At 53.6% G+C, this 16,476-nt stretch overlaps 2 protein-coding genes across 2 annotated transcripts in view; one reads left to right on the top strand and one right to left on the bottom strand.

Annotated features, from left to right (window-relative positions):
* Positions 1-8,029, bottom strand: part of RSRC1 (arginine and serine rich coiled-coil 1) — a 96,721-nt gene extending 88,692 nt beyond the window's left edge. The window contains exons 1-4 of the mRNA XM_058031607.1: positions 7,976-8,029; positions 7,468-7,514; positions 6,916-7,109; positions 4,443-4,562 (exon numbers count right to left, since the gene is read on the bottom strand). Of these exons, the coding sequence (XP_057887590.1) occupies positions 4,443-4,562; positions 6,916-7,103 (308 nt within the window). The 5' untranslated portion in view covers positions 7,104-7,109; positions 7,468-7,514; positions 7,976-8,029. The remainder of the gene's footprint in view (positions 1-4,442; positions 4,563-6,915; positions 7,110-7,467; positions 7,515-7,975) is intronic.
* A 1,755-nt stretch (positions 8,030-9,784) lies between these two features.
* On the top strand, positions 9,785-14,059 carry SHOX2 (SHOX homeobox 2). Its single transcript, XM_058031608.1, has 5 exons — positions 9,785-10,052; positions 11,001-11,209; positions 13,495-13,552; positions 13,638-13,726; positions 13,808-14,059. Exons 1-5 carry the CDS (start codon positions 9,785-9,787, stop codon positions 14,057-14,059), a joined length of 876 nt encoding a protein of 291 aa, XP_057887591.1.
* Positions 14,060-16,476: the final 2,417 nt, after the last annotated feature.

The following is a 16,476-nucleotide window of genomic DNA, read 5'->3' as shown; positions in this document are numbered from 1 at the left end:
CCTAAGCAGCAGCTCCCCTGCCCTGGCTGCAGTAACCTGCACATGAAATAACCAGACTGGAGGAATGGAAAGAAACGAGATGTAAAACCTGATCCAACACCTCCTTCAGCCACACTGCCAAGGATCAGCTCTCCAGGCAGGATTACTTCCCATATAATCTTTTTTTCTTCTTCAACATGTACAGATGCACTCGCTGGTTTTGTGTAGATTTTTAAGTTGAAGCGCATTAAAGATATTTTAAGGCAGCAGTTTGCAGTTTAACATAATGGGAGAAGCCAAAGCCATTTGGCAGACAATAAAGCAAACCTGCATATTCACAGGCACTCCCAGGATTGGCTGAAATCAGGGAATAAAGGTCAACATTTTTTGGTTAATTCTATTTAAAGCTCTGTGAATTAGAAGATTTGTGCAGCAAGTTCTGCTGCAGAGTATTTTCTATGTGATTAACTGGCAGAACAATCACAGTGGAAACTCTCCCAGTATTCCCAGGGCTCCATCCAGCCCAGAATCCTGCAGGAGACACAGCAGCAGAATATTCTAATAAGAACTCCCCTAATCTTCACCCAGCAATAATTTCAAGATGATATTATTATTCTCATTTCCTTGAATAATATCCATACTCCAGGGCCATTTTCCTTCTCATATTCAATATGGGGCATGCTCCTATCAAGATTCCTTTCCTCATATCCTGTCACGGTATCAATCACTGCCTGCTGTCCACTCAATCCACTTTTGATTTATCAGCCCCGTCTGCCTGGACTCCATAACTCGACCCAAACCATTTTAGCAAGACAGTGACAAATAACACCCAGGATCACATCAACCTGTTCCACTTAGTAAACTAAGGAACAGGAACTGTGACATCCCTCCATAAGTATTCCCTGCTATTCCCCAGCCTGATGTATATTAATGAGGAGCTGCTATTTGAAATGCTCCTTCCACATCAGCATCTAATATGATCAAATTAGGAAATGGGATGATTTATTAAATTCTGTGGAGCTGAAATATTCCTTCCCAGCTCTGGATGCCTGGCTGCAGAGAGGGAGCTGTTGCTTCCAATTTTTCCACAGGAGGATGCGCCCGCGCTTCGCAGGCGAATTACTGGCTTTAAAAAGATTGTGAGGAGGCGAAATGTTATTAAGCAAATGCTCAGTAAAACAAACTAAATCGGTTTTAAAATTCCTAATTTAATGTAAATCTTGGTTGTTTCTGCTGAAATTCAGTTTGTGATCTTATTAAGTCGTATTTGCATTGTACTCCCTCACTGTAGGACAGCTTGGAATTTATAGCATTACTGGGAAGCTCCACTTTTCTGACTCTAAAAATGCATCTAAAACAGGATAATTATAATATGCACAAGTTTTCTTATCTTCTCAAATAAAACACAACCACTACTGGGAAGCTCCACTTTTTTCACCCTAAAAACTGCATCTAAAATAAAACAGCCAACACACACAAATTTTCTTATTTTCTCAAATAAAACACAACTATTATTAGGAAGCTCCACTTTTTTAACTCTAAAAATGCATCTAAAATAGGATAATTATAATATGCACAAGTTTTCTTATCTTCTCAAAAAAAAAGTACAAGCAATACTGGGAAGTCCCACTTTTTTCACCCTAAAAATGCATCTAAAATAAAATAATCACAATATGCACAAGTTTTCTTCTCCAAAAAAGTACAAGAAATCAGTTCAGGTTGCAAACAACACCTATTTAAAATATCTTACACATATCATTATAAAAATTCAACTTTTCAAAGTAAAACTTGATCTATCTCAGTGCTTTGCACTGCTGGAGATCTGTAAATCACCTGCTCAAATAAAACACCTGTGTTAGAGAAGTTATTAAAAAACACATTACTTTTAACACCACCTTCAGTACCTTGAAAAACAAATTCAAAGAAGATTGTGGGGAGAAAAGATGTTACAGGATGGAGAATCTGTGCCACCTGCATGATTTATACCAAAAACAATTCCAGGCATTTAAAAGAGAACACAAAAAAGACCTTAACTTCCAACAGGAAGGTGATTTTCTAGAGGCAGACTCCTAATAAATAAAATAAAATTTACAAATGTAGTTTTTCTGGGCTCCTAAAGGGGATAATCCTCTGGGGGTGCAGCAGGAGGTACAAACCAGGGCTGATCTCCCCTTTCCAGGTGGGAAACAGCTTTTCCTTACTCCCTGGCAATGCAGGAGACCCCCAGGAATATTCCCCTGGATAACCCTTTCCTCACCACAGGAACACAGGGGCTGCCTGAGCTCCTCTGGAGCCTTTTATTAATTATTTTTTAATTATTTACAAGTGGTTTCTTCAGGATTTCCCTTGAAAAGCCATAGGAAAATAAGTTGTGCCGCCCTGAACAAATAAAAATTCAGAATTACAGCTGGAATCCGTAAGAATTCCATGCCAGCACTAGAAACACACACATTTTCCAGGACAAACATTGTCACACCTGTCCCAGGTGGGGCAGAGATGGGGAACCCTCAATCCTGAACCACCTTTTCCCACCATCTTTATTTTTAGGTTTATTTTTTTACCCCTCCATCACATTCCCTCTCTCCCCCACAATCTCTTTTCCAGCCTGAGGAATCCTGAACTCCTTGGAAAGCTGGAGAGCCCCTGGTTGAGTGATTTTGAGGCAGAAAAGGGATTATTTGGCATCACTGACAAGCAGGGCAGGCACAGGCCTGGAGTAGCAGCTTTGTGCTAAACCAAGATTTAACTCCCCAAAATCAGATTAATGCAGAGCTGCTCAGTGCCACACTACAGCAGAAAAATTTACAATAAAGGATGGAATGGGTCCTGTTGGGTTTAACTTCAAGCTTTTGGGGTCCTGTGGGATCATTTGGGATGTTATTTAGCAATATTTTCCCTCTGTGGGTGTGAACAGAACCAGCATTTAAAGGAATGTGCAGCTCTACCCCTCTGGTGCTGCACACTCTATATGTGAAATGTTTGACAAACCAAATATTTAATACATAAAACACCTGATACATCAAATATCTGATACATGAAATATCTGATACATCAACTATTTAACACCAAATATTTCCTAGCAGTAGCCAGGTTTTTCAAGTTCAGGTGCCTAATTTCTATATATTGTAACCATGATTAAAATCAAATCCCTTGGAAAGATGACCACTAAACCACAGCTACTGAGAGCTGCAATTTATATTTATTATATATTATTGTATGACCATTAAGCCATAGCTAATGAGGTCTGTGATTTATTATATATTGTTTTATTATAATAAAAACCATTTTAAATCAGTTTATCACACTTCCTAACACTGAGTATGTGAAAACTCTTCCCTTTTACTTCACTCTTCTGACATTTCTGTGGGTTCAAACTGATTTTCTTGGCAAAAAAAAAAAGTGGCTATTCACAGGAATACCTGCACAGCTCTGATGGGGAGGACACTCCAGGAGAGGTCAGGCAGTTTAATTTCTAAATTTATTTCTAACTCTAAATAATCAAATTTCTACTACAAAGGCACTGCAGCAATAAAGGGTCCAAGCAACTCTTCCAGTGAACAGCTGGGAATAAGTCATGGCACAGCACAAAGAGGAGAAAGGGGAATATTCACATCTTTCAACAACAATTTTTCAACATTTACAGGCAACAGCTCTCCTGGTTTGGACATGGAAACCAAAGGTTTAACAAATTCTTAGTGCAAGCACACAAAATCACCTGGCTGAAGATTTTAAATAGGGACCCAAACAGCTTTGATCTGCCTGATCCACTCAATAATTAATTTCAAATCAATAGAAAATGCTAATTGGAAACCTGGTAGCCAGGATAAACTTCAGTTAAACCTCTTAATTGGAAAATACACACAAGCACAACTTGAGCATCTTTTAATTAAAGAAGAAAAGCAGATTTTAGAATATCTTTTGCAACTCCTGGTTAAGATTTAAATATTTAAATTGTGAAATATTTGTTTGTCACAAACCAATGCATGCAAACTTTCACTGCAGACATCCTTAAATATTAATAAAAGATTGCATAACTAAAAAGACTCATCCTTTTCTGAGAGGAACACAGGTGAGAAAATCAGTTTATTCTGAACTTCAGGGAGCCAGCGTTATGTGTGGGAATTATGGAAAGCAGGAATCAAAGGGAAAAAAAAAACCAAAAAACTAGACATTTCCAAATGATTGTATGACACTGAGAGACCCTATTTATGGGGGTTTTTGCTTGAATCAAATGCAAAATAAATATCTTATCTTCAAAAGTGTTTCACCAGGGTAACTGAAAGATTTAGTGTGTGGGAAGCACTGCAGGGACCCCAAATGAGGAATTCCAGGGATGTGTGGTGTGAACCATCACCTGCAGCCATTATTCCCATTGATCCCAAGCCCAGTGATTCCGGCAGGATTTTCCAGGAATGTTTTTCCAATAAAACACCGCTGCTGTTTTTTCCTAGGGTTACTCTTACCTCCTGGTCCTGCTCTTTGACCTGGACCTTTGGGATCTGTAGGATTTGCCTCTGCCCCGGGAGCGGCTGCGCTTCCTCCTGGAGCCGTAGGAGGAGCTGCTGCTGGATCTGTGTCTGCGCCTGCAACAGAGCAGGGGTGAGCCTGGCGCTGCCAAAACACCCAAAAACAGCAAAAACAACCCAAGGAGTGCTGAGAAAACAGAGCTGGGGTGAGTCTGGCGCTGCCAAAATACCCAAAAACAGCAAAAACCACCCCAAGGAGTCCTCAGAAAACAGAGCTGGGGTGAGCCTGACGCTGCCAAAATACGCAAAACAGCAAAAAAACCCCAAGGAGTCCTCAGAAAACAGAGCAGGGGTGAGCCTGGCACTGCCCAAAAACCCCAAAAACAGAGACAAACCCCCAGCAATCGCTGAGAAAACAGAGCCAGAGCTGAACATAGCACTGCTCTCCAAACCTCAACCAATTCCTGAGAAAACACAGCCAGGGGTGAGGCTGGCACTGCTCCCCAAACCATAAAAAAACCATGACAAACCCCCAACAATTCCTGAGGAAACATGCACAGACTTGGGGGATTCCAGAAACCTCAAATCCCACTATTCCCCCATGGCAAATAATTCACATACACAGGGACACTGCTACCCTAAAGAGTTGGTCCTCCAAAATCCACATCCCAGGCAAAAAATGAAGTTTGGGTGGGGTCCTTAACTACTATTAGTAGTACTCAGTTAATCAGTGTTGATTTACTTCATTTGAGTTCATTTAAGGGCAGCTCCCTCCTGAGTCCAATCAGGAATCAAAAGGGTCTCTTCCTTTTCCCCTCCCTCCCAGTTTTGTCTATTCCATGAATAAATTCTTCTACACCAAGGAGAAAGGTGAAAGAAAAGATATTAACCCCAAAATCCAAATATTAACACTTCCTCCCCATCCCCCCAATAGTTAATTTATTAACAATTACAACCTCCCTATTTTTACATGTGATTAATATTAAAATGCAAAAAATATTATATTATATTATGTTATGTTATGTTACATTATATTATGTTATGTTACATTATATTATGTTATGTCATATTGCATTATATTATGTTATATATTATATTATATTATGTGTTATATTATATTATATTATGTGTTATATTATATTATATTATATTATGTATCATATTATATTATGTATCATATTATATTATATTATATTATATTATATTATATTATATTATATTATATTATATTATATTATATTATATTATATTATATTATATTATATTATATTATATTATAGTATATCATATCATATTATATTATGGAATTCAGGATGTGCTCAGGGATGGTTCAGCAAGGGCAAAGGGGCAGCAGGAGCTGCAATGCTGGGCAGGATACAAAAATTAATGCTGAAGAAGAGGGCTGCTCCTGGAAAGGGAATGTGATGTTCCTGCTGGATGAGGAACAGGAATTCCAGACACTGCTGCCTTTGATTCCTGGGGGTCAGGGATAAACCCACATGGAGCAGGGCCTGACCTGCCAGGAGCATTTGCCCTGCCCCAGGGACAAAGTCAGGATCCCAAAAGCAGAGCCCTGGATCATCCCTGGATGCAGCAGGGATGCCTTGGGATCCCTGGAGCTGTGCTGGAATAACGGGATCCAGGTGCCCTGCCCTGGCCCTGGGGAGGATGGAGATCCCAGCAGGAGCAGGAGAAAGGGCTGGCAATGCACCCCTGAGGTTCATTCCCACCCTGCAGCCATTCCAGAAAGGCCTGGCAGGAGCGTTTCCTCCTGGACACCAGCAGAGCTCTCCAGCTCCTCCTCCCAGTGAATTCACCTGCACAAGCCAGGCTGAGACAGCCGGGATGGAGCAGGGAGCTGCTGCAGGGCTGGAGCCCCTCTGGAGCCAGGCTGGGACACCTGGGGGGGCTCACCTGGACAGGAGCAGCTCCAGGAGAGCTCAGAGCCCTGGCAGGGCCTGCAGGGGCTCCAGGAGAGCTGCAGAGGGACTGGGGACAGGGATGGAGGGACAGCACACAGGGAATGGCTCCCAGTGCCAGAGGGCAGGGATGGGTGGGACATTGGGAATTGGGAATTCCTGGCTGGGATGGGATTCCCAGAGCAGCTGGGGCTGCCCCTGCATCCCTGGCAGTGCCCAAGGATGAGCTGGGAGACCCTGGGGCAGAGGGACATGTCCCTGCTGGCAGAAGAAAGGAAAAGTTATTTTGCCTCCTGGGGTTTCCCTGGGTTAAAGCAGAATTTCCCTTTGGACGTGCACATTCCCTGCCTTGTTCCCCTGGGGAGAAGGAGGTGTGGGTATTTCTGGTCATGGTGGTGGGTTTGGGGTTTTATTTTGACAAAGTGAAAGCAGTTTCACATCTCTTAAGGTTCAGAACAACCTGTGCCATAACACCCCAACCCGTGGCACCCAAACCCTTCCAGCCTCCTGCTGTAACACGAAAGAGTTTCTAAAATCTCCTACAAATGCACCTTTTCTCATAGGAGTGGGACCAGGACGGGAGATCCCGGGAGCGCGACCTGGACCTGGATTTCCGGCCCGACTTTTTGCGGCTGTAGGCGCGGCTGTCCGAGGAGCTGCTGGAGGAGGAGCGCCGCCGGTGCTTCTTCTTCCTGCGGCTCCTGCCCTCCTCCTCCGTGTCCGAGGAGCGCCGGCCCATCCCGACCTGCACGGAGCGCAGACAAGCCCAGCTGGGACAGGGCTGCTGCCCGCCCTGGCTTGGTTTGTATTTATCATATTAAAAAAATTAAATCAAAACACACCGTTCCATCTCCTGCTGTCCCCGTTCCCTGGAGCACAGCCCGACCCTCCCCGGCTGTCCCCTCCTGGCAGGAGCTGTGCAGAGGCACAAGGGCCCCCCCGATCCCCCTTTGCTCCGGGCTGAGCCCCTTCCCAGCCCCCTCAGCCCCTCCTGGGCTCCATTCCCTTCCCAGCTCCGCTCCCTTCTCTGCTCCTCCTCTTCCCAGCACGGGCGGCTCCAACTCGCTCAATTCCTCCATCCAAACTCTGGCCCATCCTCACACCTCCGGTCACCGGGGCAGCGCCTCCTGATCCACCGGGCAGCGAGCGCCTGCAGCGGAGAAAGGCAAATCCACCGTAAGGAGACGGAGAGCTCTCGGAGCACTGCCGGGAGCCGCGGGGCTCCAGGGAACAACACCCTCCGGGAGAGCGGCCCGTTCCGGAGAGCGGCCCGGTCTGGGCACGGCACCCGCACCGGGGCAGCTCCCGAGCGGTCCCGGCCAGGCCCGGGAGCACCGCGATCCCCCGGAGCCGCTCCCCGCCACCCAGCAGCTCGAGGGACTCCTTCCCAAGGCCCAAGCCCTGCGCACGCCGGCGATGCCCAGCACAGTCGGGACCCCGTGAGGGCTCCGCCGGGACCGGGACCGTGCCCCGCACCGCCCGCACCGGAGGCCGCTGCGCACAGCCGGCCCTGCAGCGGCCGCCCTGCCGTGCCCTCGGGTGCCGGTGCGGCTGTGTCCCGTGTCCCTGTGTCCCCCCCTGTGCCCCCAATGCCCCCCGTGTCCCCCGTACCTGGCGGAGCCGCCGCGGCCCCGGTTCGAGCCCAGCGCCTTCCGGGGCGGCGGGCAGGCAGCGCCAATCCACCGCCGAGCGCGGCCAGGCGGCCGCAGCGAGCGCCGAGCCATCGATGGGGCGCGCCGGCGAGCGCCCACGCGGGACGGGCGGGGGTCAGGCCGGGGTCGGGCCCGGGTCGGGACCGGTCCCGCTGCCCGCGGGCGTGCAGAGCCCACGGAGCACGGTCTGCACCGTGCCCGACACAGTGACCCACGGGCGCACGGCGTGACACGCCGCGCAGGACGGGAGCGTGGGTGGTCCCGGGGTCGGGGTCCCGCTGCCCACGGGGGGTGCAGAGCCCACGGAGTTCTGTCCGCACCGTGCCCAACACGGCGACCCACGGCGTATTCTCCCCTGCCCCGTGTCCCGCCCGCCCCGTGTCACAGCGGCACGGAGCGGGTTTCGTTCCGTCCCGGAGAGCTAAGGGAGGTTCGGGGGTTTGTGGCACCGAGAGCCGCCCCGCGGGCCGAGGGCAGCGCTCCACGCGCGGCGTGGGCACCGAGAGCCGCCCCGCGGGACGGAGCGCGCCGGGCGCGGCTGGGCACGGACCGAGCCTGACCCACCGGGCCGGGCGGAGCCCCCGCCGGGCACCGAGCAGAAATGCAACAGAACGATCGCGTCGCTCCGCTTAATTCGATTTTCCTACCGAATTTGGTTCGTTTAACGCGAGCTCCCGAGCGCGCGCTCCCCCGCCACGGGAGCGGCGGGACGCGCGTGGGGACAAACGAAATGTCAGGGCGGAGGGGCCGGAGAGGGTCCCCGGGCCGGTCGGCAGCCGCGGCGGGCCCGTCACACCGAATGCCCCGGTGCTCGGTGCCCCGGGGACCGAAATCGCCCCGCGGGAGCGGCTCCCGGGCGGGCACCGGCACTCGCCGCCTGTCGCGACACGGTCGCGCGTGACCGGCTCGGAATGAACCCCGCTGCCACCCCCGGTGCCCACCCTGCCCCGGTAAATGAACGCTCCGTTACGTGCAGTCATCGCCCCAAAGGTCAATGAAAAATCGATACGCAGGCAAGAGTTAAACAATTCTGAATAATTTATTAGAATTTAGCGAAGGTGGGAAAGAGGCGAGCTCCGCCGACAAAAGTGCTCCGCGGTGGGATTTAAAAAAACAAAGGGACACCAATCTCAGCGATATCGGCGCGTTCGGCTCTAATTCGGCGCTCGCTGCGCGGCCGCGGAAGGAGCGCGATGTCCCTCGCCGTCATTTGTCCCCTCGGCTTCTCGGGGCGCCCACGGCGGAACTTTGGCGGCTCCCGCGGGGCCGGGGCCGCCCCGGTTGGCCGTGCCCGGGCTGACCCGAGCGGCGCGGGGCGGTGCGCGGAGCCTGCGCGTCCCCGCCGCCCCCCCGCGCGTCCCGTGGCCACTCCCCCGCCGCCCCGGCCCCGCTCCGCGCCGCGCTCAGCCGGGACCTCGCGCACGGTCCCGCGCCTAATTAAATTAATTAGGGCGCAGCGCGCGGCGGGCGGGCGGTGCCGTGGCCGCAGTGCCCCGCGGCGGGCGGGCGGCCGGCGAGCACGGGAGGAAGGAAGGGAGGAAGGAAGGGGTCCATTCAGAGCTCCGAGGGGAGGTAATTCGCCGGGAACAAGGGGCCGGCTTTGCAAAGTATAAATAGTGCCACTTCAATTGCGGCGTCGCTGTCAGACCCCGGGAGCCCTGCACGTCGGGCGGCACGGCCCGGCCCGGCTCGGCACGGCCCGGGGCGCCGCCGCCTCCCCGCCCCGTGGATGCCCGCCCGGGGAGCCGGGGCAGCGCGCCCCTGAGCCATGGAGGAGCTGACGGCGTTCGTCTCCAAGTCGTTTGATCCCAAAGCCAAGGAGAAGAAGGAGCTGATCACCTACCGCGAGGTGCTGGAGAGCGGGCCCCTGCGCGGCGGCGGCGGCCCGCGGGAGCCCGGCGGGGCGGCGGCACCGGAGCCGGGCCGGGAGGACACGGGCAGCCCCGCGGCGCGGCCGGCCGGGCGCTCCCCGCCGCGGGAGCCCGACGCCGCCGCCGAGAGAGCGGCCGAGGCGGCCACCCCCAAGCTCAGCGACGGTAACGGCGGCACCGCGGGCTCCTCTTCTCCCGTTCCCGTTCCCCGTCCCCCCTTCCCCCGTCGGGGTCGGTACGCGCGGGGCGGCCGCGGTCGCGGGGGGCCGGCGGTGATGGGCGGCTGCCCGGGCGCTCCCAGCCGCGGGAGATGGGCGGCCGGCCTCGAAGTTTTTAGATTAAAATATTTAAACCCGGATTTAACTTGCTCCGAACGCGATCTCGTTCCCGTTCCCGTTCGGCATCCCACGGGAAGCCGCGCCGCCAACGAAAGCCCGGCCCCGCGGGCCCGTTCGTTCCCCCGCGGACTCGCGTGGGGCCGGGCCGCGCTGCCCACGCTGGCCCCGCGCCTTCGGCAGATCCGCCCGCGGCCGTTCCGCGCGGCACCGCGGGGCCGGCACCGGGGCCGCCCGCCCGCCGCTCCCGGGCGCTGCGGGAAGCGGCCGGGCCCGCGCCCGTGGCCTCGGGGACCCGCGGGTCGCTGCCGCCCTTTTGTTCGGGCCGGCGGAGCGCCCGGAGCATCCCGGATCGGGTGCCCGCACTGAGCCGATCGGGGCGGCGGGACCGGGCCGGGCGGTCCCGGGGGTCGGGGCGCGGGCCGCGCTCTCCGGCCGAGAATTGACCGAGAGCGGCGGATCCCGGGGCGCGGAGGGGCCGCGGCGGCCGGCGGAGGCTCCGGGGACCTGTTGCTGCGCATCCCCCGGGGCCGCGGCGGGGCCGGACGGGAGGGCTCGGTGCGGAGCCCGCTCCCCCGGCAGCGGTACCGGAGCCGGCGGCGGAGCCCGGCACGGCAGCGGCCTAGCGCGGCCCGGGCGCACAGGCCCCGCTCCCGGCTGCCCCGGCCCCGGGGCGCTCCCGCCCGCGTCCCCCCGGCCGCCGGGAGCGGCGGGAACGGGAGCGGGGCCAGCCCCGGTGCCCCCGGCCCCGCCGCTCTGACTGCTGTGTCGTGCCCAGTGTCCCCAGAGCTGAAGGAGCGCAAGGAGGATGCGAAAGCGATGGAAGACGAAGGGCAGACGAAAATCAAGCAGAGGAGGAGCCGGACGAATTTCACCCTGGAGCAGCTGAACGAGCTGGAAAGGCTTTTCGACGAGACGCACTACCCGGACGCGTTCATGCGGGAGGAGCTGAGCCAGCGGCTGGGGCTCTCCGAGGCCAGGGTGCAGGTAGCCGGGGCCGTGCGGGTGCGTGTGCTCGGGGAGAGCCGGGGGGACGATGTGGACGAGCCGCATCCTTCTGTCAGGGCCCGGAGGCGGCTCCGCAGCTCCCAACTTCCCCCGCAGATCTGCCCGGGGCCTCGCAGGGCTTTGCGTGCCCGGGGTTTGTGTCCCCCGGTTCTGCCGCGGTTTATCCCAGCCCCGCCGCCGCTCCATCCCCGCCTCGGCAGCCGCTCCCGGGGCCGCTGCCCGGCTCATCCATGGACAGCGATTCCCGTCATGGATGTGGCGAGCGTAAACTGAATTAGACACCGCCGAGTGAAACAATGCTAGAGGCATTTTCTGCCCGTTTCGCCTCGTAGTTCCTAAATGTTGAAACGACACGAAAATTGAGCGAGGTGCTTTGTTGGGGTTTATGGAATACAGAAAGTCCGGGATTAACCCGAGATATTTTGAGCTTTCTGTCCTCCCGGGAAGCCGCGGCTTCTCTGGGTTTAACCTGCGCTTTGCACCCTCCCAAAGTTTTTCCGAACGGGTCCCTGGGCTGCTCCCTGCGAGTTCTGTCGGGATGAGCTGAGGAGAGGAGAGGAAGGGGAGATCCCTCAAATGAGAACAAATGTAGCTGCTCCGGTGTATTTCCGTTCTGAAAATAAAAGAAGAGAAAATGATGGTCATTACTTGCTGGAACACATGGAGAAGTTTTAGGCCCCGAACATCTGCAGCTGGTGGAAAGTATCGCTGTAACAGATACTCCCCCTCAATCTTTATGCTCGCAGGCACCATCTGCACCCGGGTACGCGCTCAGTCCTTGGGGGCTTTCCCTGCATCGTGTAAGGTTGTGAGGACAGAGGCAGAGCCGGCACGGGGAACCGAAAAACTCAAAACGAGCAGCTTTTGTCAGAGCCTGAACCACCAAAAAAAAAAAAAAAAAAAAAAAAAAAAAAAAGAGAGAGAAAAGAAAAAGAAATAAAAATTTAAAACTCTTCATTTCCCCTCTCTTCTCCCCCTCCTGTTATTTTTTGGTTGCTTTTTATCTTTTTTATTTTTTTTTCCCTGGCTGCTCGGTTTTTGGTTGCTTGGTTTTTAATTGTGTTTGTTCGTGGTTTTTAAATTTGTTTTTTATTTCTGTTCACAAAACCCTAACAAAACCAAGGCGAAAAGTTGTTGGCTGTGGAAAATGGAGCAGGGAGGTGCTCGACAAAGGAGGCGGCGGCGGCGCATAATCCGCACTCCCATGATGCCAAATCGCAGGGTGCATAATAACTTTTGGAGATTTACATAGATTAAACCCATTCCCTAGAAATCCGCCCGGAAAAAAAAACCGCTTTTCAATAATATTTTGCCTCGTATCTGCTCTAATTTGTAAATGACGGAAGGCGCGTTTGTTTCCACGGGAGGCTGAGGGCGAACGTGGCTCTCGGGCAGATTTTCCCTGGCTGGAGAAAATGACAGGGCGGGAGGAATTCCCGTTTAGATTTGTCTCTTAAAGTAAGACCTCAAAAAATGCAATTTTTATCTTTTTCTTTTTTTCTGGCCGCGGGGAAAGGATTCCTTGGCCGATGCGGCTGCTGGGATGCGCTGCAGAGCCCTGGGTTAAAACGGGGATGTTTTAGGACCGGCTCTCCCCCTTTCCCTCCCTCCTTTCCAAAGCCAGCAGAACTTCGGGCCGGGAATTTATTTTAACGATTCCATTTCCAATATTAAAAGTACGTTCTTGTCTAACGGGGCAGCCTCTTCGGTGCAAGCAAATTAGATTATTATGATAATGAGATAATTATTCCGCTTCTGCGCTACACTCCAGTGAACAGAGAAATTCGAAACTTCTTTGTAGCGAAGCTTTTAGGACCGCGATTCTCCTCCACCCCCTATAAAAAAAAAAAAAAGACGATAAAAAGTCATAAAACCCTGTTGTCGTTGAGTTTTTCTGTAAGACAGAGCTAATTAATTTATTTATTAATGAGCACAGCTTCTCAGGCCATTACCGCCCGTCAGCAGCGGGTATCGAGGGCGATTCCAGCCTTCGGGGAGTTGGTGCGGGAAGAGGAGCCCGGGGCTGGGGCAATCGTTTCCCCGGGGGTGCGCGCTGCCTTTGGCCATTTCGGGGCTTTGGGCTCCTTCCCTTCCGCCTCTCGGGGCCGGGGAGCGGGGGCTGCCCGGGCGGGGGGCGCGCCCGCCTCTTTGTCTGCGGGGTTCGGGGCATTTTCAGTCATTTTTAATGATTATCACGGTGGTTATCGTTGTCGCTGTTGTCGTTCCGGGGCCGCCCTGACTGGTGTCCCGCTCCGCTCCCGCAGGTGTGGTTCCAGAACCGCCGGGCCAAGTGCCGCAAGCAGGAGAACCAGCTGCACAAAGGTAGCGGGCCGGGGGCGCGCCGCGGGCACGCGCGGGGGGCCGGGGCCGCGCCGCCCGGGCCTGACCGCGCCGTGCCCCCTGCCAGGGGTGCTGATCGGCGCCGCCACGCAGTTCGAGGCCTGCCGGGTGGCTCCCTACGTGAACGTGGGCGCGCTCAGGATGCCCTTCCAGCAGGCAAGTGCGCTCGGGAGCGCGGCGCGGGCGCGGCGCGGCCCCGCGGGTGACACGGGCCGCCCTCTCCGCTTGTCCCCGCAGGTGCAGGCGCAGCTGCAGCTGGACAGCGCCGTGGCCCACGCGCACCATCACCTGCACCCGCACCTGGCCCACGCCCCCTACATGATGTTCCCCGCGCCGCCCTTCGGGCTCCCGCTCGCCACCCTGGCCGAGTCCGCCTCCGCCGCCTCCGTGGTGGCCGCCGCCGCCGCCGCCAAGACCACCAGCAAGAACTCCAGCATCGCCGACCTGCGCCTCAAGGCCAAGAAACACGCCGCCGCCCTCGGGCTGTGACCGCAACGCCGCTGCTTTATTATTACTATTTTTTCTTCCACAAAAAAAAAAAAAAAGCGAAAAAAAAAGAGTTAAAAATAAAAGAAAAAAGGAAAAAGAAACGAGGGAGAGGAGAAACGGACGGGAGATATATACTTATTTAAGGAATTAGAGGACGCGCAGCTGGGAAGTTCACAGGTTTTGAAACTGACCTTTTTCTGCGAAGTTCACTTTAATACAAGAAATTTGATAAGAGAGGCGGGCCTCCTTTCACATTGCATCAGGTACTTGAGTTTAACAACCACGTCTGGAAAAGCGACAAAAAAAAAGGGGAAAAAAAAGGAAAATAAAAAAAAGAAAGACTACGACGAACAGAAACAAAAAGGGAAAAAAAAAAGACAATGATTTCTCTGCGAATTTCTAATGGGAAACTGTCCGGGATACTTCCTCCAGCAGCATTCCGGGTTGCATGTATTTGTATTTCATTGATGGAGTCCTTTGATTCACTTGCACTTCACCCTCATCTTTAGTAGAAAAAAAAAACCGAGACAACCACAAAAGCAAACAAACAAACGTGGCTGGGTTCTTTCTCCTTTAATCTTGGAGGGAAGCAGGCAGAGAGAGGCAGATCAAGCGCTACCTTCCCCACTCTCAAATCTTTGTTGGTCGTTTGCTGTCCCACCTCTGAAATAAAAGGGAGCGGAAAGCGCCAGGAGAGCGGAGTTTGCCTCCCTTTGCCGGGTCTCTCCTGTCCTGAGGGCAAAAGTAAATGGGGAAAAAAAAAAAGGAAAAGGAAAAAAAAAAAGAGTATTTAATTCCCAACCACCACTTGTCACCACGGCAATTTCCAATAAGAGGTACTGGGTACATGTAAAATATGTTGATACACACGAACAAAGTTTATTTTGGCTATAACTTGTGAATTGATAGTTGACTGTCAAACATTTACATTTTATCTCATAAAGGTGTATCTATTCACGTAATCTTGTGATTTTTTTTGGTTATTATTATTATTATTTGAGAGACGTATAGCTATTTAACCTGGGGTACCCTGCAGTCAGTGATTGTTATCCCAGATTTCGCCATCTGACCCTCATGCTTATTGCCAAGACAGAGGGAAAGCTCTTCTACGTGAACTTTGGTATGGACGGGCTTTGTATCTATTTGTTCTCCATGAAAACAAAATTATTTATATTGACCATATTTTTTCTAGTGTATTTTAAGTTATTTTAAAAAGAAAAAAAAGAGAAAAAAAAAAAAGAAAAGAAAGCAAGATGCTGTTATCTCATTGCATTTGTTGTCAGTACAATATATTTTGTTTCACTCAGGTTTGCTTCACCTTTTTTAATCCATTCTCGACGTCACGAATTTCAATAAGTGCCAAGTAATGAATTTAAGACACTTTGCCTGTGGATGCCGGGGCCGGTTCGGGGCCGGTGCCAGCTCCCTGCCCGGCCAGCGGTGATGTTCTTGCTTTCCCGTGTTCTCACCTCCTCCACATCTCGCACGTTCCTTCCCGCTCCGTAGATGTCGCGACACGCCGATAGCGCTCAGCACGACGAGGAAGCGCCGCTCGCCTCCGCGCAGCTTTTTTTAAAAACATTTTTTTATTTCCCCTCCACTTTCCGCGAGTTTCCCCCGAGTTTCGGCTGCGCAAACCGGGACGTTCGCGCTGGGCTTCGCTGCGGCAGCCGGGCCGGGCGCTCTACGGCAATTGTGTCTGTGCGAGTTCTGTCAGGTTCCCTCAGGTAATAAAAGCGAGCAAAGCGGAACGGCTCGGCATCTTCTCCAGGGCGGCATCCCATCCCACAGGGGGCACCGGGACCGCCGTGCCCGGGCATTGCCCGCGCCGTGCCCGGGGAGAGCCCGCACCGGGGCATTGCCCGCACCGTGCCCGGGGAGAGCCCGCACCGGGGCATTGCCCGCACCGTGCCCGGGGAGAGCCCGCACCGGGGCATTGCCCGCACCGTGCCCGCTCCCGGCCGGCCGCTCTCCCCTCCCCGGGATTCCGGGATTCTCCTCCCGCTCCTCCTTCCCGGGGCGCCGGGAAGCTCCGGGAAATGCCGGCGGGAGGAGCCGCTCCGGGGCTGGCCGGGGATGCGCAGCCCGGAGACCCCGCCGAGGAAAGGCTGGGAAGGGTCGGGAAATGATGGGGAGGGTCGAGAAGGGTTCCCCTGGCCGGCCCGAGCACCACGGGCAGCGACGGGAGAGGCCGAGGTGTCCCCGCGGGAGGGACAAGGGATCGAGACCGGGATAACAACACAGACAAGGGCAGGGATGAGGACAGGGACAGGCAGGACGCTCCCGGCGAGGCCCCAAGCAGCTCGGCCGTTCCTGTGCTAATAACGGGCTGGAAATGATAGATTTTACATTAGGTAAAACGGCTTTATTCCGGCAAAAGTAAGATACTGCTAATTATAAAGTCAATAAAAGTAGCG

This window comes from Melospiza georgiana, chromosome 10, assembly GCF_028018845.1.
Source record: "Melospiza georgiana isolate bMelGeo1 chromosome 10, bMelGeo1.pri, whole genome shotgun sequence".
Classification (NCBI taxonomy): domain Eukaryota; kingdom Metazoa; phylum Chordata; class Aves; order Passeriformes; family Passerellidae; genus Melospiza; species Melospiza georgiana.
Note: the sequence above shows the minus strand (reverse complement) of the source record. Positions and strands in the feature narration are given on the sequence as shown.

Excerpts from the sequence above, each read along its gene's own strand:
- SHOX2 (XM_058031608.1), top strand. The coding sequence starts at position 9,785 with ATGGAGGAGCTGACGGCGTTCGTCTCCAAGTCGTTTGATCCCAAAGCC. Across the intron at positions 10,053-11,000 it reads CACCCCCAAGCTCAGCGACG|TGTCCCCAGAGCTGAAGGAG; the intron begins GTAACGGCGGCA and ends TGTCGTGCCCAG. Across the intron at positions 11,210-13,494 it reads TCTCCGAGGCCAGGGTGCAG|GTGTGGTTCCAGAACCGCCG; the intron begins GTAGCCGGGGCC and ends CCGCTCCCGCAG.